The sequence below is a fragment of the Podarcis gaigeae genome, assembly GCF_964106915.1.
Source record: "Podarcis gaigeae genome assembly, chromosome: 16".
NCBI lineage: Eukaryota > Metazoa > Chordata > Lepidosauria > Squamata > Lacertidae > Podarcis > Podarcis gaigeae.
The window spans coordinates 4,828,930-4,852,429 of NC_139693.1; the positions used below are offsets into that span (position 1 = coordinate 4,828,930).

General features: G+C 49.2%; 1 protein-coding gene across 4 annotated transcripts in view; it reads right to left on the reverse strand.

Moving 5' to 3' along the window:
• Positions 1-5,161: 5,161 nt before the first annotated feature.
• RPRD2 (regulation of nuclear pre-mRNA domain containing 2) overlaps positions 5,162-23,500 on the reverse strand; it is a 39,292-nt gene continuing 20,953 nt past the window's right edge. The window contains exons 2-12 of one of the 4 annotated variants that reach the window (XR_014558573.1): positions 22,640-22,769; positions 21,704-21,804; positions 20,325-20,474; positions 19,046-19,098; positions 16,140-16,266; positions 15,346-15,521; positions 14,317-14,608; positions 12,954-13,277; positions 12,215-12,418; positions 8,441-11,516; positions 5,162-8,348 (exon numbers count right to left, since the gene is read on the reverse strand). Coding sequence is in view for 3 of the 4 variants with exons in the window: in XM_083715489.1 (XP_083571615.1) it covers positions 8,794-11,516; positions 12,215-12,418; positions 12,954-13,277; positions 14,317-14,608; positions 15,346-15,521; positions 16,140-16,266; positions 19,046-19,098; positions 20,325-20,474; positions 21,704-21,804; positions 22,640-22,769 (4,280 nt within the window). In the remaining variant the exon portion in view is untranslated. Of the gene's footprint in view, positions 11,517-12,214; positions 12,419-12,953; positions 13,278-14,316; positions 14,609-15,345; positions 15,522-16,139; positions 16,267-19,045; positions 19,099-20,324; positions 20,475-21,703; positions 21,805-22,639; positions 22,770-23,500 lie in introns of all 4 variants that reach the window. The other 3 variants (XM_083715490.1, XM_083715489.1, XM_083715491.1) reach the window with 3 other exon arrangements.

Genomic DNA, 23,500 nt, shown 5'->3' on the forward strand with positions numbered 1-23,500 from the left:
GGACTGGTTCTCTATGGGTGCACTAAGCACACCTGCCAAAGGAGAGAAGCCCAGAGTTTCGAGGCAAGGGTGCTGTAGGCATCAGAACGTAAGGAAGAAGAGCCTACTGGATCAGGCCAATAGGCCATTGAGTCCGGCATCCTGTTCTCACAGTGGCCAAGATGCCCTTAATGGGAAACCCGCAAGCAGGATCTCAACACAAGAGCCCTCTGCCTGCTTTTGTGGATTCCAGCAACTGGGATTCAGACCCATTGCTGCCTCCAACTGTGGAGGGCAGAGCATAGCCATCACGGCTAGCAGCCATTAGAAGTCCTCTCACCCATTGATTTATCTAATCGTCTTTTAGGAGTTTATTTTCTCTGCCCTGAACCTTCCAGTATTCAGCTTCGCTGCACATCCAGCACCCAGACATGTGCTCCTATGGCAAAGACACTCAGCACATGAACACAGGTCACGCTTGCACTCCATGCTCCCAGCAACATCACTCTCACAAGCACAACTCAAGCCTGATTCCACTCAGCTAATGTTTCCACCACACCAACAGATTGGGCTATTTCAGCATCAGGTGAAGCTTTTGTCTGTGCAACCTTATTCTTAGATCTTCCTACCCAAGCCCTTTTGGCACAGATGCCACCTTTGGTTTCGTCTTACTCCCCAGGGACTTCATTGGACCAGGCCTTCTATCACCCTAGGATTCAGAGCACCTCAAGCCAATGGCCAATAGCAGAAACAATTTAGCCAATAGCAGCAAGACGCACTTGTGTGACAGGGAGCAAGCAAGCCAATTGGAGCCATAGGTTTGTGCTGCCATTGCACAACACCTGCCTCCCTGGGGGATTTTTTTTCGTAGCATACTGCAAATACATGCTATAATCTCTGCCCTCAGGGCTTTCCCTGTGAACAAAGATGTTCTTAGAATCATAGAAATGTAGAGCTGCAAGACACCCAGAGGATCATCTAGCTTTCAAAATATTCAACCCGCGAAGTTGCTCTAGCTGGTTGGTTTAAAAAGCGCCCCCGTCTTTTGAGCCAAATTATGAACCATTGGATGTATCTGGCCATCAGATCACAAGAGTCAATTCAGGCAAAGGAACAGAAGCCAGTGATTCAACGGGCTTGAAGAACACACAGAGCTGCTCCTCCTTTTCCCTTCTGCTTGTGGGAACCACCAGTGCCTAAAGGCCTCCGATGCACACGATCCTGTTTCAAGCTTCCCCAATCTGGTGCTCTAAAGCTGCTTTTGGACTTCAGCACTTCATCAGCCATGCGTCGCCACTTTAGGCGAAAACAGCGCTGCTACTTGCACTTGAACTTAGCGATACTGCAGACAGCAGTGGCACCTTAAAAGAAGGAACCTTAAAACCCAAGGTTCCACGGCTTCTTCAGCTCCCTGTCAGCCTTTCGGAGGAAATCTTTAAGAGTAGGTTGCTGAATCTTGTGCTTGAATAGTCCTATGCACATCTTCTCAGAAGCCATTAAGTTCAAGGCGGTTCACCCCCAGGTAAGTGTGCAGTGGGTTACAGATCTGGTGAATTTTAACCCTGTTCATGGCTCTTTTGGATAAGATTTCTTAGGAACACAAGAAGCTGCCTTATACAGAGCCAGGCCATCGGTTCGCATAACCCAGATCTGCCTACACTGACTGGCAGCAGCTCCTGGGTGTTTTAAAGCAAGGGGATTCCCAAGCTTTACTTGGGAGAGGTCCAGGAATGAACCAGGAACCTTCCACACGCAAAGGGAGTCCTCTCCCAGTGACACAGCCCTTAGGAAGAAAAAAAGGAACGGTGAACTGCTTTAAGCTGCAACAAAGCAGATTTTAAATACTGGATTGGTTGGCAACCAATGTAGACAGGTGGCACAGTTCCTAGAGCGAAGAGTTTATAATTACATTAGGGTAAGAACCTGGCCAACCTTACTAGTTATAGGCAAGTTTGGAAAGCTTTGTGATGGCTCTTTGGTGTCTCGGGTGGAAATAGCTCCCCAAGGTGCTTGTCTTGGTATGGAGATGCAAGCCGGGCTCACACTTGCCATCCTCTTGAGATCAGCTAGGCTAGACATCTCCCTCTGCATGCTTAAAGAACCAGGCCTGAGACCAGAGGAGTCATACTGTACTTGGCAAGCAGGAAGGCCCCAGATAACTGTGAGAGAGCATTCTAGGGTCACTGAGATGGACCGAAGTGCTCAACCCTTGGGAGCAGGGAGCCAGTTCAGTGAAGAAACTCCACCTCATCCATTTCAAGACTAATATACTTTCCCTTCACATAATCATCTTTTTCCAGTGGGGATTTATGGCCCTCTGCAGGTCTACTGTTGTCCTTGTTACTCGACAGCCCTCCACACAAACTTCTAAGCCAGATTTCTATGCAGCCTTCTGATTTCATGGGCACAAACAATACAGATGGGTCCCCCACCCCATTCAATTGGGGTCGCTATCAGGCACACCCTAGTTATGCCTGCTCCAGGAGTTGGCACGGTTGTAAATACTTAGGTACGGACTTGCGGAAGATCCCATAAAAACAAGACCAGCAGGATGAGCATGCAACAGGGTGTAGAGCCAGTGGGCTTCCACCCTGCAAAGCTCAGCCCCCCCCCCAATGAAAACATTTCCTAGATGCAGCCACTGACAAAAGGGTGACTCCTGGCTGCAGAAATACTGTTCAGTCAACAAAAAACCCAAGCAAAACCAGTTACTAGAGGCTCCTTAGCTGTCCCTCACCCCCAGAAAACGTTTTGCAATGGTAGTCTCCTCCACGATGATGGACATTTCTGTATTCTTCCCTTGGATTCATATGGCCTGATAGTATTTTGACCACCAACAATCACAAGAGTGGGTGCGCTTGGTGGGAAAGCTTTGCACCCTGAAACTAGTATACTCTGATTTAAAAAACCCCAGCCTGTCACTGCTCAACTGGTTGACTGACTGCTGTCCCCACTCTACCCCGGTGAGAAAGGCAATCCAACTTCTGCAACCTGAGGGGCTTAATGTTTGAGCTGCCGCTTGAATGCCACCACAGCAGACTTGAGCAACAAGGACCCTGGTCCCGTAAGGCCACAGTCCTCTGCAAACCAGTGCAAGACGGGAGGTTTGCTTCCGAAGAGGCAGCGTTTGGGTGGGTGTTTAGGAGTGAGTCTAGCAGTAGCTGGCACTGTGCAAACCAGTTTAAGCAAGTCTACTGAGATAGAGGCAAACAGCGGGCTTTTAAAGGTTTGGGCTTTGCCAGGGTGGTGGCATGAGCTAAACACCCTCCCCCCAACACACAATTTACCAACTGTGATGAATCATGGAAGATAAAGCGATCCATGGCTACTAGCTCCGATTTGCCTTAACTACCTCCCCACATGTGGACTTCCTATAATAGGCATCCGCTTGGCTGCTATGAGACCAGGATTTTGGACCACACGGGCTCCCTTTGGGCAGATCCAGCACCCACAATTCTTAACTCTCGTTTCAGGCCTTTAAAAAACTTTACATGTGCTGTGACAGTAGCGAAGTACCTGCTCAGAATGACTTTATCCGGTAGATTAAATGGGAAGCGCTGTTAAAACCTCCCCCTCCAACACACACACACACACACACACACACACACACACACACACACACACACAAAATAGGCACACAGTTCCCTTGGAAGGGACCTCAAGAGTTATCTAGTTCAACCCCATGAAATACAGGAATCACAGCTAGAGAGTCCCCGACGTATCAGTAAAGCACTGGTGCACTGAGCTGCTGCCTGTGATTGGGAGTGCAAGCAGGCAGGCACACATAAACACATTTCCTAAAGGCCACCTTCTCTTTTGTACCACAATAGTGAAAATAAAGCTCTCCTTGTCATTAGGGTAGGGGGTCATATCGTAAGGCAGCAGTGTCTTTTAAGCTCAACTGGAGGCACGCAGATCCCTTCCCATGCCGTAAGTACATTCCTTTATGAAAATATAGTCAAATTTGTGCTGCAGCCTTCAAAAGGTCACCACAGCTCAGGTAGGAAGCCAGAAGTGACAGACCTAGCTGCATTTTAGAAGGCTTGTTTGTTCCAGCAAGACTACACCTTCTGAAGATGGTAAATGTGGGTTCTCATGCCCTCTACCCCAAACAGATGCTTAAAATTATTTTAAGAACTACACGTCTACCAAATTCTTAGCCTCAAAACAGTGATTTTTTTAAAAAAGAGCTTTTAACATTTTATAACCAAGAGGGAAAAGTGGGTAGGGGTTGGACACAGAGGCAAAATGAGCTTTGCCCAACAATGGAAACAAAGATTTGACCAAAAAAAAAACCAAAAAAAACCACACCCATTCGATTTCTTTCAGAATTATCTGCAGGCCAGGAATGGTCAAGATGCACAATCCCCATTTCCCCCCCCAAAAAAAAAAATAAAATAAAATGTATCACAAGCTGCCTAGGAGCCCAACCCACAGGGCAGAGAGCTGGGTCCCTTTTCTCCTAGAAATGGAGGCCACAACAAGTCAAGAACACTTTATTAGTATACAATACAAAAATAAGGAAGGAGGGAGGGGGGGGGGAGAGAGAGAGAGAGAACCTCAATAAGCAAAACAAAACAAAAAAACTGCACTGCTCCGATCGTGTTTTAAGCTTTGGAATTGGTTTCCAGACCTCCTTCCAACACAGAGACAAGATGCATAAATTAAAAGAGCAACAGTCAAGACTTCCTCCAACGGGGAGCACTGTGGGTCTTTCGGAAATCGGAGGCGGCTCTTCTATCTGCTCTGCTCTTCCCCCTCCAGGCTGGGTTGGTGCCGAAGAAACCACTTCCGGCTCTGATTCCAGGTTGCAAAGCAAGGAAGGGGTGGGTGGGTGGGTGGGTGGGGGTCCCGTTCTCAACCTTATGCACCTATTGCACACTTAAGAGAGCACTTATTTACAAGAAGTGTAGATATATATATATATATGTATATATAAAACATTCAAACTAGGGTATTTTATTAAATTGTGTTAATATACAATCAAGAAGATGGTCTGCAGTTGCTTGCTCTTCAGCCCAGTGCACATCTCGGCCCCCCTCGTTCCCCCTGCAACTCCCCCACAAGAAAACACTTGAAAACCAAGCCAACAAATATTAAACTCTCCCCGCCCCTCCTCTTAAAACAGGCACACACAAAGAAAATGAAAAGCACATCGATTATGTACAGTGTTTGTTTTCCCCCCCCCCTTCCAAAATGGCAGCACAGCCGCACACTTCTGGGGGGAATGGGGTGTATCCCCAAAACATCTGCTCCCTTAATATGGGAAGCGGGTTCCCTCGCGTTCCCCCAACCCTGAAAGCTACCCCCTGCCCGAGATTCGGCTCTGCAAACATGCCAAGTGCCCCACCACCACCCCTGAATGAATGCGCTTTCCCCCCTGTGCTATGCAAGTAATTTTGCCTCGGAAGGTCAAAATGCGTATCTAAGGGGAACTGCGCCGGAGGAATAATGGACACCAAGAAATCTGGGGAGGGTGCTGTTCTCCCCCCCACCCCAATGACCCTATAAAAACCTGCCATTTTTTGTCATCAATGGGAAGTGGGTTCCATAAACGGGATACTTTCAACCCCTTTCCAAAACAGCTGGAAAGTAAGGGGGGGAGGAGACATCTGTGCCTCCCTCTCCTAGGAAATTCTGCCCTTCATGAGAGAGACTAAGGTTTTCCTTAAAAAATACATGTTTATTTCTTATTTCCATTTTGTTTCTTTCCTTGTCAGGTGAAATACAAAAGTAACAGCAAAGGGAAAGGGTGTGTGAAGAAACCAGAGACAGGGAAATCCTTCCTGTCCAACAACCTAACCTTTTTTGTTTTTGTTTTTTTACACACACATATGTACATTGCTAACTGTGAACATCTTAAAGTAAAAGCACAAAATCATTCTCATATATATATATATATATGAATATATATATATGAGAGAGAGAATTGGGGGAGAAGAGGGAAAGACATGGAACTCTTACCATTAAAATATTTTTCTCTTTCTTACAGGTTCCCTTTTCCTGCAAGAAGCCCTCCCCCGCCACAATGGCACCCCCCAATTCCTAGCATTCTGTGGCGATTTGAGTAGCGGTTAACTCTGAGGGTGCTTTTCATCGCTCACGGGTTAATTTTCTTTTTTAAAAAGGATCCATGGAATTGCCACAGAGAGAAAGAGAGCAGCAGAAATAAGAAGTTTCACATTCTATTCTCCTAGGAAGGAAAAACAAAGAAAACTGCGCCACTGCCGCCGCCAAACCACCTTTGCTCGTTTTCAATATTGGTTTTGAGTCCCTCTGCAAATTCTGAAGCCTGCTCTGAAGAAACCGTGGAAAAATCTAAGAAGCCGACTTGGGGAACGCTTCACAAGAAAGCTCTGCTGAGCAGGCCACGTCAAAACAAACTGGTCTGACGCGGGAGAAAGCTGCAATGGATTTCGGCCCCGTGGGTTTATATATAGGATAATGCAAGTAAGTGATGTTTCTGAGGGGGGAGTAGACCCACAAAACCTCCCTAATGTCTAAAGATGAAACACTTTAATCTAGAGTGGCAGCAGAAGTCATGCAGTTAAAGAGAGAGATTAGCTGTACAGATTAGCCACAGACTGTTGTTAGCTCCCCCGTTGTCACAAGGTGGGGGGGAGAGAGATGTTTTTTTTCTGAACGACAGGTGCAATTGGAGCTTCACAATAGTGAGGTTAAGCTGGTTTATCAGATGGGCGCCCCCTTCCTGCAAGCACTTCTGGGAATTTCAGTTCTGGGGAGGGGTGTTAAGGATCCTGTGCTCACAAGCCAGTAGCAACCAGGGATCCTGCCAGCTGCACAATCAGCTTGCGAGAGGATTTAAACTTGACTTTCCTGCTTCTTGGTAAGAGATGAGCTCAAGAAGTGCTAGTCACAGACCCCTAATATGGATAGTGACAATCTCTTCTCCTTAGGGGTGGGGATCAGAACAACAGGATCTGAATGAACTTGAGTTTACCCTTTTGAGGTCTGCCATTCGCTAAAATTAATTTTTCAGGGGAAAAACCTCTGGGAGTAGACATCATCCAGATTGGGTGGATCAAGGAGGACTGTAGGGAAAACTACCCCCCTTTTTTAGAGCCTTGGCATTTTAAAACTGTCAGGTTTTAATAAAACCAAACTCTTCATAATCCCTGGACCTTCAAGATCTACCTGATATATAAAAACTGTTCATGCTATCTACTTTTTTTTAAAAAAAGGAAAACTGTGCACATATGAGCTGTGGAATTATGTTTCAAATGCACAGAATAGCAGATTATTCCTAACGTTTGTTTTTTTAAAATGCAACTTTCCTGTCGCCTTAAAGGAAACGTGGCTATTAAGTGAATCCCAGTTTTTACAGAAAAGTCGTCTATGCCCACAGCTGCGTTGAGAGAAAAATAAGGAGGCAAATGGGCAGGTAACAGGTGGGAGGGGAGACAGTAGAGAAGAGAATCTGGGTGGAGTTCATCTGGCAACTTGAGAACAGCTCCGCTCTTGAGGAGGGATTTTGGGGGAGGGAAAGCGGGAAAAGACTTGAGGAGAAGGAAGCAGGAGTCGCCTGGCATCAGGTACAGCCATGCTCCGTGGAACCCAATTGAAGGGAGCTGAAATTCACTAGGCCAATGTGTCTGCTGAGGCACAGATGGACTGTACAAAATGCTATGCATTAACCAAGCCGTTTTCACTGACTGATGACACCTCCTTGCCCATTCCTCTCCTTAAAGAGCGCAAAGCTCGCCATCTGAGCAAACTAAGTTCAGAAAAAGCAGGAGAGCTTAGCAACGCTCAGCAGAGTCCTGGCCAAATCCTGCCCTCTTGTGATTTGGGGGTGAGGGAGGGACTGAAAAGCAGCAGCTTTTAGCAATGCATAGCTGGCTTCAAGAGGAAGGTGACCAGGGGGAGAGCTTGGGCCATATCTGCTCCCCGCCCGCCCCCCTCAAAGTGACTCCAGCAGCCTCAGCCGGCTATAAGCACCAGGATAGAATTTGCCCATTACCCACCCTGTTTTTAACCTGTCTCCAGATAGCAATCTCTTTAAAGCCCTCGAGACCCCAGGCAAAGTGGAGTTATTCTGGCATGGGCTTCTCCCGTTCCCATCCCTTGCCAATCTGAGAAATGTATGAGAACCTAAAGGACTGCAAGGAAGCAAGAAAAAGGGGTTAACAGGTGCACAGAAATAACAAATCCTTCCCTTTCCCCTACGGTTGACTCAAGCAAATACTAAATGTGCCCATGAAGAATCAGCCCAGGTCACTGAAGGGTGCGGGGAGAGTAATTCTGACCCCCCAAAAATGGAAAAGAGGCACAAGAAAAGTTAAAAGCGACAGCATGAAAGGCAAGCTTTGACTTCTTGGACCTTTTCTCTTCCTAAATTGTGTTAGGATCTTTTCTCCTAACTGTGACTTCAATGCTAGGGGAGTCCCAATTTGCTATGCATTGGCTCAATATATATATATGTATATATTAAAAATATAACCCTATGTTTCATGAACTGAAAAGTCTTTATTTCTACGTTCACTTTATGGTTAGGTTTTTAGTTATTCTGCAAAAAAGGAAAGCCAAAACCAAAACTCACTCTCTAAATTTAGGCCGTCAACTAAAAAGCCCCTCCAAACAAGCAAAGAGAATGAAAATGGGGGGGGGGGGGAGAATGCAATAAATGCATTGAAGTACAGAACATACCTTACTTGACAACGAAAAAAGTTGTGGGGCCCTTTAAGGGGCAGACTGGTTTGTTGTTCTTGTTTTTAAAGAAAAGATTTTAAACATAAAACGAAAGTGAACATGTCACTTCCGCCGCTCTCTAGAAAAGTTCTGGAACACCTTCATTCAGTACCTGGGAGGGAAGAAGGGACGTTTTGGTGCGAAGAAGGGGGGGCCCCTGGCGAAGGGGGGCCGAGGCCTTTTTAAGCTGTTAAAGGGGTCTCTGTTTAAGAACAATTCCCTGGGTCGGAAATCCGGCCTCTGGTTTCTCATCCCCAGCCCACCTCGGTTTGTGGCGTCCCGGTGAGGGGGGACAGAGGAGCTGATGTTAAGGGCCGTGCCCAGAGGATCTCTTGGGAGGGCGCCCAGGCCCATGTTCTCTCTCGCCCGGCCGCCGTGGTCGCGCTGCCCCTGGCCCAGCTGGTCCCGAGATGCTCCCGACGGCATGCTAAAATGCTCCTTCATTGTCCCCTGGTGTGCGGCCAAGGGGCTCTGGCGCTCAGTGGCTAGAGGGGGAGCCGGGAACGGGAGTCCGAGGTCCCCGGGAGGGGGCGGCGGGCTGGAGAATGGGACGCTGCCGTGCTCCCCGGGGAGAGGAGGGGGCGGCTGGGTGGGGAAGGGCACCCCGCTGCGTTCCAAGGAGGGAGGCGGGGGCGGGGGGACTCCGTGGGGCAGGCCAAGCGGGGAGGCGGCTTCCTTTGAGAAAGGGCTGGCGTGATCCACCGACGGCATCCGGGGCGGGGGGACTGAGTGGTCCCGAGAGAAAAGGCTGCCGAGATCCTTCGGAGGCAGGGACTGAGGCCCCGTGGGGGGAGGCGGCCCAATTTGGTCCATGGGGAAAGACGCCCCGTGCTCAAGGGGAGGGGGCGGCACGTGGCGGTCGAAGGCGGCAGCGGCAAAGCCGCCGGGTCGGAAGTTGTTGACGTTCTCCTGGAACGGCGGCCCACGGTCTTTGTACTGGGTCGGGAAGCTGGACACGCCGCTGCCGCCGCCACCACCGCCGCCACCCATGGGCGCCATCTCCGTCGTACCCGAAGGACCATTATCGAAGGTACTACCTGTGCTGCTCAACTCAAACCACCCCGCTCTGGGGGTCTCTCGCCCGTGGCCTCGGCTCCCTTTCCCAAGGACTCTTATGGACTCTACTGTCTGAATGGGCTCGCCTGACATGCCTCTGCTGGAGGCATTGTGGTAGCCCAGCGTTTCGATGGGGGCTCCCTTCTCTTCGGTGCTGTCGGGCAAGTCTAGGCAGGATGACGACACCCTGGTCTCGATCCGGTAATGCTCCTCTTGCTGCTTCTGCTGCTCCCCCCCGGGAGGAACCCCCACCTGGCCGAGGCCCGAGAGGCCCGTGCTGTCGCTGGGACCCCCTTTCGCAACCTGGCCGAAATGCTTGCTCTCGTCCGAGGGCTTGCGGGAGGCGTTCTTCAGCATGTTCTTGAACTCAATGGTCGAAGTGGCGGAGATGGAAGACACGACGGGCTTGTCTGCGTTGCTCGTGGGGAGTCTACTGGCCGGGGCCAGGAGAGCGTTCTGTGGGGAGAAAAGCGACCTTTGGGGAACAAAGTGTGGGGAATCTGGATACTGCTTCTGAGGCATGGGTTTGGACAAGCTGTTGTGATTGGAATCCGGTGGGAAGAAGACATCGTTCTTGCTCGGCGTAGGCGAAGCATCCGAGCCAGAGTCGTTTCCCCGCAAACCGTAGCCCCCGTATATTCCGGGCGAAGGCAATGGGTCGCAGCTTTCGCTCTGGTCGTGGAGAGCTCTCATTGACTGGGGGAAAGCAGATTTCAGGCCAAACCCAGAGGCACGTTGACCGTAACTCGACAGAACAGGCGGGTACTCGGAGGGGTCAGAAAGCTTAGTGGACTTCAGGATTGACTTTCCTGGCTGCTTCTCCAGGTTCACCAAAGCAGAAGGCGGTGGGCCGGAGTAATCAAAGTCACGGTAGTCTTCATCCTCCTGGAATGAGGTGTCTGGGTAGAACTTCTCTTGTGGGGAGTCCATTAAAGAGGAAGGCAACTCTATCCCATCAGAAGACTGCTTGTACATGCTGGCTGGAGAATCTCGGCTCAAGCTGAAGGACCTGTACACCGAGTTGGACAATTCTTGGGGGTAGCTGTCATCCCGGTTCTGAAGGGGTGACCTTGTGCTACTCGGAGTAGAGGATCCGGGGCTGATGATCTTTGACAGCAGCGACATGGTGTCCACGTTGCTGGATGACGGCTTGTCCATCATCTCATCCTGAGTCGGAGTCCCGCTCCTCTCGTCCCGGACGGGAGTCCCATCAATGCTGTCCATAGAGGTGCTTGTGGGTCCGCGGTTGAAATCAGAGGAAGATGACTGGCTCTCGGGGGGCGCGGCGGCAGACCCCAGGCTGCTCAGAATGGGGATGTTGAGGTTCAAGCCGCTGAAGCCTGGGTTCCCCTTCAGGAAATTGTGTATCTTCATTTCCAGACTCGGGGAAGGGGGTTCCAACTCGAGCTTGGCCTCCGCCAGCTCGGAGGATTGGCTCGTGGGGTTCTCAGCCTGCCGAAGGGAAGGGCTGACATTGTGGGAGCCGGAGAACCCCAAGGAATTGGTGGGAGGCTTGAAACTGGAGCTGGGGAGAACCACACTGTGCCCAGAAGGAACCTTGTTGACCGAGGTGGAAGAGACCTCAGCCGAGGAGGAAGAATTTGGAGAATAGCCAAAACTCTGGGGCATGAAGGGCTGAGCATTAGAGGAAATGTTCCTTCCTTTTACAGAAGAAGCCGTCGTGTTGGCCGGCGATGCCGACGTACTCTGCGACGCCATCTCGGTGGGCTGGGCTGTGTTTCCAGCCACACTCTGGAGGAACGAAGACAGCCCTGGAGCGGAAGAGGAACATTTTGATCAAGAAGAAAGAGGGTCAAGAGAACCACCTCCCTTAAGCAGCAGCCTTTCAGCGAACCTTTGCCAGTTCTTTTAAAAATCCTTTTAGAATCTAAGCCAACCCAGGTTGTTATTTTATCTAACTGTTTTACTGGACTGTTTTGCTGGTGGCCAAGGGGCTGGGAAGCCCCAATCTGCAACCACACAGTTGTGCCAATCTCAACGTGGCCTCCGAGAGCCCTAATTCCCCTCTACCTGAGTCAAGCAGGCACGTGGCCACAAGCTATTTTATGTATCACTGTGATTTTGGGATACTGGGTTGTCTCAAATGTGAGTCCTACTTAAGAGTAGAACTGCTTAAATTACCCAACGCAACTGAATCTCAGTCCATTAAGCAGAACTTACTTGGATCCCAACCTTTGCAAAATGAATATAAGCTGAAGATGGCATCCAATATTAAGGCGGCTGATTCCAATGGGTTAACTAGGAGTATGAAATCACCCTAAATAAACATCCCCCCTGAAAACAATACTAAGGGCATTCTGGCACATTTTAAGCTCGAAGCTGCTCTTCAAGGAGCAAGCTGCATCAGCCAGGGGGGACAACTAAGACGGTCCATTCCAGCAAGGGAGTCCTCGCGGGAGGCCCAGTCTGACCACTGGCCTCATCCCTCCCAGGCTGACTACCTACTTACCTTGCAGGCCTGGTGCAGACTGACTCTGGCTCTTGGAGAGCACCGAGAGGATACTTTCGGGGGTGATCTCAACTTTGGAGAAGATATTGGCCAAAGGGTTTGGAGGGGCAGTCAGGGGGCCCATCCCTGCGGTCTTCAGGCCGCTCATCAGTGTCGTTGGGCTGGTTGGGGTGCCAGGCGAAGGTCTCGAGGCAGGACTGACGCCTGGAGAGAAGAAAAGGTTGCACAACGTGGAATTATACAGAAGCCTCTGGGCCTGACACCCCACCCAAGCCAGGATAAAGACCACGGTTCACCCCAAAACCCCAAGAAGCTCACGCACTGTATAAAAAAAAGCAAGAGGGAGAGAGGGTACCAAAGGCTGGGAAGTCAGGTTGGGCTAGGACTTTGTGGAGGTGAGGAAAGCCCGTAAGAAGCAGAGTTTGGAGGAGAATTCAGTTTCCCAAACATTTCCACTTTTTAAAAAACACTTTTCTAGCTCTCTTGGCTACAAAGATATGCTGGAAAAAGGGAGCAAGCAGACCTCACGCCAAGAAGGGTGGCCAAGTGCGGTTTCCAGTGTTGGGGGCTTCAGTGCCGCTGCCCCTCCCACAACTAACAAGTACAGAGGTAGCTTATGCAAGGAGAACATATGCCCAGTTTGCGTCATTTACTCAGCCTGCAAAGGACTCCACCCCTTGACACAGATGCCCAAGACCCAGTCCAGTTGTCACCGAGCACCAGGACACGCGACTCTCACCTGTGTTCTTCATCACCGAGGTGAGGCTGCTGAGAATGGAGCTGATCTTGGCCAAATCCACATTGGCGAGGTTCGGCAAGGCGAGGGCAGGGGACTGGGGAAGGGGTGCTGCTGGGGTGGCCGGCTTAGGGGTTGTAGGGGTGATGGGGCTTGGAGCCAGCGTTGCCACAACAGGAGCAGGTAGCGCTGCTGCTGCCGCTTGCAGTGGGGGCACTGCTGCTGCTGCTGCAGCAGCTGTCGTGGAAGGAGACATTTTTGGGACGCTTTCAGCCATCTTCGCAGGGGGCATTGTGGAAACAGCCGGCTTCTCTTTCCGTTCGTCCACTGGTGCAAAAGACACAGAGAGGAGACTGTGAGGAGAGGGCATTGCTCAGTCCACACCAGCTTTCCCTAAGCAGGGACCCTCCATGTGTTTTAGAATACACTCCCCATGCTGACAGTGGATAATAGGATTGGCAGCCAAACATCCAAAGAGCACGAGGTTGGAGAAGGAAAATGAACAGATTTCATTCATATCGTCATTCATCATGTTTGCATTACAGTAGTACCTTGGGTTAAGTACTTAATTCATTCCAGAGGTCTGTTCTTAACCTGAAACTGCTCTTAACCTGAAGCACCACTTTAGCTAATAGGGCCTCCCGCTGCTGCCGCACCGCCGGACCACGATTTCTGTTCTCATCCTGAAGCAAAGTTCTTAACCTGGAGCACTATTTCTGGGTTAGTGGAGTCTGTAACCTGAAGCGTATGTAACCTGAGGTACCACTGTACTCTGTTTGCGTGCGCAAAACAAAGTTTAGAACAATTCTAACCATTTCAGTTCCTTATCCCGCCTGCCCCCCAATGTGGCAGTTTATGTGTTTCCTAAACCTTATGCGGCCACTGCCAGCTTGGCTTCCTAAACTCATCCCCAGTTCCCCCTACTCTTAACCTATGAAAAGCATTATATAGAAGAGTGCTTTGCACAAGCCACAAGGGAAAGAACACGATAAAATTCAAAACATTAATTAACTGCATATTGAATCACAAAATCTGATTCAATCTATTTAGTTTAATTCATTCAACAAAACTGATGAGCTTGAACCAGCTCCTGCTGCCAACTTTTCAAACTCCGATAGTCATTTAAAACTCTGGTGTCCCCCCCTTAAGTAACCCCAGTGCCCCCAAGGGGACAGTACTGCCCATTTGGGAACCAACGCTTTGCTTGTCTCCCCGACACAGTGAGGGTTTCCCTTCCCATTTATCCACAGATCCCTCACCTCTTCCCACCCCCCAGAATGGCAGAGTCCAGAACCATCTTTACATGTGGCCATTCCCTAAGTTCAAAGCCCACCCACCCCAAAAAAAACCCTGACGGACAACCTACCGATGATCTTTGGGGGCTCCTCCTCCTCCTCCACATCAGAGAGCTCCATGTCCTCCACGTCACGATTGTCCGTTGCGGGCTCTGGAGTCGGAGACTTCTCCCTTTCTGCCCCTGGGGGAGGGGAGTTGTCGTCCTCCCCCATCCCAGGGAAGGGAGACTCCGAGCCAGTCGGGGAAGGGGCGTCCATGCTCGGGGAGGGGACGGGCGATTCTTCAGGGTCAGGAAGCGTCGCCTTCAGCTGATCCAGTTTCTTCTTAAGGTTGTTCACTCTGTTAGCAAAGGTCTTGTAAGCCTGGCCAAAGCGGTGGAATGAGAGAGAAAAGCCGTATTCATGTCTTACCTTTAACAAGCGTGCACAAATATTTGTGTTTTCTGCTGTCCAGAAAGGAGGACCTGAACCACTGCATTCAGATTACAAAAAAGACGACTCTGGCTAAACATTGGGGGGGGGGGATTGTTTCACAGTGGAACAGACTCCCGCTCAGAAGGTGGTGGAATCTCCTTCATTGGAGATTTTTAAGCAGAGGTTGGGAGGCCATCTGTCAGTGATTCTTTGGCTGTGGTTGCAGAAGGGTTGGAGAATTGGAAGGGATTCCAAGATGACCCTTGGGATCCCTTCCAACTCTATGATGTTTTGGTGCCACCACTGTAGAGACTCTGTCCCTTGCACCGGGGTGCTGCCCCGCTCGAACCAATTGGACACTCTGGAGCACACCCAATTCTCTCCTGTGGCTGCCCAGAGCAACACAGAACTGGGTGCTTCCTCACCACCAATCTGTTTGTTAAGAAATCCTCAGTAGAGTTCTGGAGGAAAACTGCCCTCCACTCCCGATAGCGCAGTTTGAAAGCCACAGGTTTCCAATGAACATGAGACTGCGTTAACTACACTGACTCAGTTGATGCTTTAGCCTTTCTGAATTTGGTGCGTGCGGGACATTTCGAATGGCAACGCCACCAAGCCCCCCTGGCCAATGCCCAGGGCTGATGGGTGGGCTGCTTTATGGAGTGGAGAATCCCCTTTGCACTCACATTTGCCACCACCTTGACCTCCTTGTATTGCGCTTCATAGAAGATCCCCGCGTTCTCGAGCACCTCGGTCAAGGATGGGCCGCTTTTCACCTGCTTGTCCAGGCTGTTGACAAACTCTTCCAGCTTGGCACTCGCCTCCTCAAACTCCTTGGAGAATTTCTTTCCCCCTGTTTTGTCTGAAAGGGAAAGGAGGGAGATTTTTTTGGCTTAGCAGGGGGAGGAGAGAGAGCAAGAGAGACCAACCCTCCCTTCCCTCCCTCCCCTGAAAATAAGACAACAGGCAATGTTCAATGCTAGTCCTACTCAGACCCATATATTTAAAATAATAATTTTAATTTTTTTTTGCTGAAACTTTTCAACATACAATATAATAAAAAACAAACCAATCAAACTCATCTAAATAAAAGTACAAAACAAAACTACAGCAAAGTGAAAGAAAAGAAAGAGAGAGAAATTAGAATACAATACAAAGCCCTCTCTCAAAAGTAATTCTTGTCTCACACAGAAGGTGTGTGACACCCTCCCATCTCTCACCTGGGAGCTTCCTTTTCTCCTCCCAGCCTGGGAGATCTTTCAGAGCAGACCCAATTAAGTTAGTAGACCTAACTACTCTGGATCTACTCTGAGCAGAACTTTGTGAAGACAAGCCATTGACCCTACACCTTGGTGGTGGTCATGGGAAGATAGGCGTGTGTGTATTTGTATACAGGCAGGGATATGTAAGGGTTCGGGCAGTTCTTAAGGCAACGTGGCTTAAGGGAAATCCAATGCCCAGTCCCGCCTGTGCACTGCACCTTTCAAGCACTTCAGGGTCTCGGTGCTGCAGACGTCGACTCGCATGGTGGAGAGCTGCTTTTCCTTCAGCTCTATCTGGTCCTCGGAACGCTTGTAGCAGAGCAGCTCATCAACCAGGGACTGCGGCTGGACGGGGAGGGAGAGAAAATGAGAGAGATGTGGATTCCGTCAAGACACAAAAATAGAAGCAAACTGATTTATGAAGCTGAAAGTACTTTGTGGTGAGGCAGGCAGGGAGAGAAGAATGCAGTGCAAATGCTTCCAATTCTTGGGGGGGGGGGGGAGTCCGACTTGTGTACAGAAAGATGGGAAACCGTTGCAGGTGTGGGGCACGCAAGACATTTTTCTAGGGTAGCTTCTGTGCCCCTCTCCCCACCAACACCCAATTTCCCTGACCTCCCTCTCATGTACAGTGCTGATCTCTGACCTCTTGACTGCCATCTCGACCACCAGGGCATCACACTGTGTGGCAGTGGGCAAAAGGTGACCGTTAAATACACACCCAGCAACAAGAACACACAGGCCCCGGATATGCCCAGGATTCAGTATCTCTCTTCCGGTTGACCAAGCTGCTAACAAGGCTCCAGGATCTAGACTTTGGCCCTGCAGCTTGCAGCATAGTCTTGCCCTGCTATTCTGGCACATGCACCCCAAAACAAATTGCCTTTGTAATACAATTTCCAAATCTGTCCCTTCTAATCTTTTTAAAATATGTGGATATGTCAAAATACATCCAAACACATGACCGGTTAGTGTGTGAGAGAGAGGATGAATGAATGAGCAAAACATGCTAGATTTTATGTTTTCAAATAGAGGGGACTGGCCATATTTGTGCTGCTTCCAAAACAGCACTTCTTCGTGGCTTCTAAAACTACAGAATACCCTCTCACTGAGGTAGTTAGAATCATAGAATCATAGAGTTGGAAGAGACCACAAGGGCCATCGAGTCCAACCCCCTGCCAAGCAGGAAACTCCATCAGAGCACTCCTGACATATGGTTGTCAAGCCTCTGCTTAAAGACCTCCAAAGAAGGAGACTCCACCACACTCCTTGGCAGCAAATTCCACTGTCGAACAGCTCTTACTGTCAGGAAGTTCTTCCTAATGTTTAGGTGGAATTTTCTTTCTTGTAGTTTGGATCCATTGCTCCGTGTCTGCTTCTCTGGAGCAGCAGAAAACAACCTTTCTCCCTCCTCTATGTGACATCCTTTTATATATTTGAACATGGCTATCATATCACCGGGACGCGGGTGGCGCTGTGGGTTAAAGCCTCAGCGCCTAGGGCTTGCCGATCGAAAGGTCGGCGGTTCGAATCCCTGCGGCGGGGTGCGCTCCCGTCGCTCAGTCCCAGCGCCTGCCAACCTAGCAGTTCGAAAGCACCTCCGGGTGCAAGTAGATAAATAGGGACCGCTTACTGGCGGGAAGGTAAACGGCGTTTCCGTGTGCAGCTCTGGCTCGCCAGAGCAGCGATGTCACACTGGCCACGTGACCCGGAAGTGTCTTCGGACAGCGCTGGCCCCTGGCCTCTTGAGTGAGATGGGCGCACAACCCCAGAGTCTGTCAAGACTGGCCCGTACGGGCAGGGGTACCTTTACCTTTACCTTTACCTATCATATCACCCCTTAACCTCCTCTTCTCCAGGCTAAACATGCCCAGCTCCCTTAGCCGTTCCTCATAAGGCATCGTTTCCAGGCCTTTGACCATTTTGGTTGCCCTCCTCTGGACACGTTCCAGTTTGTCAGTGTCCTTCTTGAACTGTGGTGCCCAGAACTGGACACAGTACTCCAGGTGAGGTCTGACCAGAGCAGAATACAGTGGCACTATTACTTCCCTTGATCTAGATGCTATACTCCTATTGATGCAGCCCAGAATTGCATTGGCTTTTTTAGCTGCTGCGTCACACTGTTGGCTCATGTCAAGTTTGTGGTCAACCAAGACTCCTAGATCCTTTTCACATGTACTGCTCTCAAGCCAGGTGTCACCCATCTTGTATTTGTGCCTCTCATTTTTTTTGCCCAAGTGCAATACTTTACATTTCTCCCTGTTAAAATTCATCTTGTTTGTTTGGGCCCAGTTCTCTAATCTGTCAAGGTCGTTTTGAAGTGTGATCCTGTCCTCTGGGGTGTTAGCCACCCCTCCCAGTTTGGTGCCATCTGCAAAATTGATCAGGATGCCCTTTAGTCCATCATCCAAGTCGTTGATAAAGATGTTGAATAAGACCGGGCCCAAGACAGAACACTTTGGCACCCCACTAGTCACTCTTCTCCAGGATGAAGAGGAACCATTGATGAGCACCCTTTGGTTACGCCCCTCAGCTTCAAAATAAGACTGGACAAATTGATGTAGGAGAGGGCAACTAGCCACAATGGCCATGCTCTGCCTTCCCATTCAGACCAGCTGTTGGCAGCAGCAAGAGAGGCTGGTGCCATTGTGCTTGGATTCCGCTTGTGGGCTTCCCTTGGTTGGCCACTGTGGGAACAGGATGCTGGACTAGATGAGCCACTGGTCTGATCCAGTGGGCTCCTCTTAACTTTCTTTTTTACCCCGCATCCCTATGGGTAGCTCGAAAAACGTGCAGAGCTCCTTGGAGTGTCTAGCCTAGCCAGTATGCTACCTCATTGACACTCCGTCTTAAGGCAGATATGGGTGCAGAGTTCAAGGCAGGTGCCGTTAACCGGTGGGCCTGCAGTTGTCTCTGGATGCCAACTCCCACCAGCAACCTCCCTGGTCACAAGGCCTGTACCAGCTGCTGGGAGTTGGAGTCGAGCAACCTCTGGTCCCCAGGGCCTGCTTTCTGACTTGAGCACCAAGGGCCACCAGTTTGTCATCCCTGCTGCAAACTGACGGTTTTTCAGGTCTCGTGCCCACGCACAAAGCGAATAAGGTGAGGAGGTTACTGGACTTACCCGAAATTCTGCAACAATCTTGGACTTCAGTGCGGCTTTTGGATTTGTAGAGGCTGTGGGAACAAAGGAACAAGGTGTTTAAGGAAGATAGTGCAGGCAGGTGCAGCATTCTAGAGGAGAACCCCCTCCTTCGTTTCCCACATGCAAGGGTCTGTCCAAAACCCCCCAGCAGGAAGCCACTATCCTCCCTCCACACTCAGTTGTAACAGGGATGCTTCACACATGCAGGGAGAGTGATACACCCGGGTTGGTTGCTCCCCAGGAACAGCCCTCTGCACCAACCCTGCCCACCCCCCTAAACCTCTGAGCACACTGCTGTACCTCTTACTCTAAAGAGGCAAGAGGAGGAATCCCCTCCCTCTGCATGAATGCCTGTTCTGTCCTAGTGCAGGGCAGCAACTAATGCAGAGATGCGACGGGCAACTTCTTGTGAGAGGTGGGTCGTTCTGCGGTACCCCCCACCCCTGCCAAATGCTTGCAAAGCAACGCCTTAGCTTCCTTGCTCTAATTTGCAGCTTCCAGAGAGGAAGAACGGAATACTCCTTTCAGGATAAATCCAGATGTTGCTTAGCAAAATGAAGACTATTTGCAGCCTCTTCTCCTGACAGAGGAACAACGTGCCGTTAGAGAGACAGGCTTTCGGCCTTGTGCCAAACTGGTTTCCAGGTGGATCCAAGCCCAACTCCCAAACATTAGCCTAATGCGGTTGACAGAAGCCTTTCCTGTCTGGCGTCCCATTGGTCTTGTCTTCTCTTAGCCATTTGGGGCTTTCCTGTCTGTACTGCTGCTGTGCTGGTGGACTTATAAGCTGTTCTCCGAGAATGCCAAAGACGGTTTGTTATCTGCGTGCTCTCTCTCTCCCCGCTGCATTTAAAGGAGCCTGCTGTTTAAGTTAACCTCGTCCTGTGCCACTGGATGCAGGTCCTTGGCTTCAAGTCTGACTGGCCAGGTGTAAATTGCCACTCACTAATCATGTGTGCTGTCTCTCCCTCTTTCAATATACTAACGCCAGCTCCCCTAAACACCCCACCCCACATCTTTTCTCTGTACACCATGGGCTAATTTAAACACAGTCATATGTCCTGCATAATTTTAAGAAGTGCCTCTCTTGGTGCCTTTAGCAAAGGACGCTGCCAGCCTGACGAAGAACACAAGGCACCGTGAGTGCCTACGGTGAGGTGTTATTGTTTTTTTGGTGTGTGTGTGTCTGTTCTAGGCTGTTCCTCAAGGAGGTTAAAATATCAAAAGCTCAGACCGTTTCCCGTGAGGATTTCCTTACTTTGAGGTTTCTTCCATGACTTAGTTGGCTGTTTGCTCTGAGTTTCTTTCTGCTGCTTCTGAGCTTTGAAAGTGGAACCTGGAAAACATTTTTGTTTGGTTTTGTTTTTTGTTTTGCAGTCTGAGATTATGGGATGCCCTTTAGGAGTCTCTATGCATGTTTAAAATAAAAAAAGGGAGAGAAAGAGAGAGACCAATAGAGGTTGATACCTGCTGGCAAACATTTGACAAGGCAAAGCAGCAGGAGACTTAAAACCAAAAATCTGAGCTTACAATGCGGAAACGTCTGAGGACGGGTCCCTCTGCCTTTCAGGATTTCAATCAGGCTTTACATGAAAAGGACGAAGTTGGCAATCTCAAGGAACGGAGTTGGGACCTCAAGTGAATTTGCAGGCAGTAGTTTAAAAGCCCCTTTCGCTTGGCTTGTGGGCGCAGACAGGAAGCCTTATGTCCATGGATGTCTGGCAGCTTAAATGGACTTGAAAGATTCCACCGTGCAAATTAAATACGGAAGTCTCTCACACTTTTTGAACATGCCACTCCCCACAACTCATTCTATTTTCATGACCCACCCAGCCCAGCATTTATACTGTAGGGGCTCCACAGACAAACAAGCTCTGAGGAACAGCAAGGCTATAGATAGCCTGGAAATCAACGTTAAAAATCTCTTGCTGCTGTGAGAAAAGTCTGTTGACTGGGGCATTAATCCAAGGGTTACAAGGGAGATTGTACATGCTAACACCAGCACCCCAGACAAAAAGCATCGTCAAAATAGCAAAAGCAGGACTTATCGTGCAACATCATGACCGTCTGTGAGGCTTCAGTGTACGGATGCTACTCTGCGGGGCTATTAGGTTAGTCTGGACAAAGGAGGATCCTGCCTCCATGGAGAGAGTTTCCTTACAGTTGCATACAAAAATGTACTGCATGAACTTTCCACTGGGAAATGCTGAACTGGAGCTTTGTTGCCCCAGCAAGCTAAAAGACTACATCACTCACCAGTGTCACATAGAACTGTAATAATAATAATAATAATAATAATAATAATAATAATAATAATAATTTCTTATTATACTCCGCCCATCTGGCTGGGTTTCCCCAGGGCTGGATATTTAAGTAACCTTTAGAATATTTAAAATTAAGGACGGAAATTAAGTGGCAAGTGGTGTAAACCACAGCAACCTGGGGCAGACAGTCCAGAATTCTCTTCCCTAAGCAAAATGCCACTACTGACTTCTGTGCAGGTGCAGAGAGATGATAGTTAATGGATTTAAAAGATAAAACGTTGTCCTCGTATTCTCAAACCAAACTCTGCCTCACTCACCCTATAAGTCATCACCACGACTGCACAGATGTGAAAAAGAGTAATGGAGAACTTACTTAAAGCTTCTTTCAGTAACATGATGGTTTCTTCTGGATACACATTTCTATCTTCCCAGATTTTAAAGATTCTTTCTATAGATTTGGAGACTGATGGATCTCTGAAAAGGACACACAGATAACACATGACTGTTTCTAATGCATCAATTTGCCCTCTCCTCTATGGACATACAAAGTGCCGGAAGAAATGGCTGATTAAAATAAAATGCAAAAAGGAGGCTTCTCGCCTTACCTTCTCTTTCAATAATTTTCTGAAGGTGGAGATAGCAACCAGCACAGGTTGGGGCAAATTACTAAAATATGTACAACTGATATTTCCCCCTCAATTCCACACACACAAAAATGCACATTCTGACATAGATAGTAGTCTGAGCCTCAGCATGTATCTTACAATGCTAGTGCAGGGATCTGCCACTTGCTAAAGTCTCTTCCCCCAAATTCTCCACTCTGGAGGTGCATTCCTACCATGAAGCAGACATGCGTCTAGAGGGTGAAGCTGTAGACTGTTTTTTTCCATATGCAAATTTAACAAACACATTGACAGAGCTCACAGATGGACTAAGGTGTCTTTTCATCTGGCAACACCCTGGCTTTCAGTTAGCACAACAGTGCTGCGCTTGTAAAACCAGGGGTTAGATCAAGGCAGCCAAGAAACACCTGAAAACAGGGATAGTTCACTGAGAAAAGGCAAAAATCTCCCCCCGATATCTTTCCCTTAGGAAAGTTTTCATCCACCTGGTGTCCTCTATAGTTTGTTTTTGGGCTACAATTCCCATCTGCCCCAGCCAGAGCTGAATATTAACACAAAAGCCTGTGGCTTCAGAGCTAAAATCACAAAATTATTTTAGATTTTAAGATCTTGAGTTTGGACAGCAGCAAAACGAAAAGACTTCTGTTGTGTTGGATGAGAAATGCGGGGGGAAGCCATCAGCTTACTTCACCAAAGCGGCAGCCTCCGGGAGCACGTCAGCAAACGTGTCGCGGAACACAATCGCGTTTTTCCTTTTGCAGTTCTGGATGACATCATTGGCCAGGTAGAAAAGGTTCAGCCGATGCGGAAAGGCAGCTGGAAAGAGCAAGGAGGAAGAAGGTCAGTTGGGGCACAAAGTCACGACCCATGAGCCAGGAAGGCTCCTTTGGTAAAGCCACGGGATAAGGGGGCAATGCGGGGTGGAAATTATTGCAACACTTAATTTTCCTGCAGAAAAAAAATGTGTTTTGTAAAGTTCATCAGTGACAATGAATGGATGCAGGATGCAACTGCAATATTAGGCAAAGCATGGCAGTTTGGGCTTCACTTGCCAAATACTAGTAAAGCAAGCATGCTAATGGGCAGCCTTTGCCAACCTGAGGCCCTCCAGATGTTTTGCGCTACAACTCGCTTCAGCACCAGCCAGCACATGCCTCGGGTCAAAAGGCTCCCTATTGAAAAGCCCAGCAGAAATGGGAGCATTTAAAAAATGTGACCTGCAAGTTTAAAAAGTGTTCCTGCTCATCCCTTTCCACAGCGTGGCAGAACAGATTCTCACCCTGAACAGCACACAACCACAATGCCACCATCTGCATGAATCCTTGTGATTCTGCCTTGCAGAGAGGCAGGGTCACTCTCCGAAGACCAGCTTGGCAACTATCGAGAACCAGCAGTGCTCAGGAAGCCAGGGTGGATGCTGGAGTCAATACTTGTAAGGAGATGTGCAAGGAGCTGCCTTGGACCAAGCTGACCAGTGCTGTTGACTCTGACTGGCAGTGTCCCTTCTCTGCCTGATTAAGATCCTTCAGTTGGGAAGTCCAAGCATT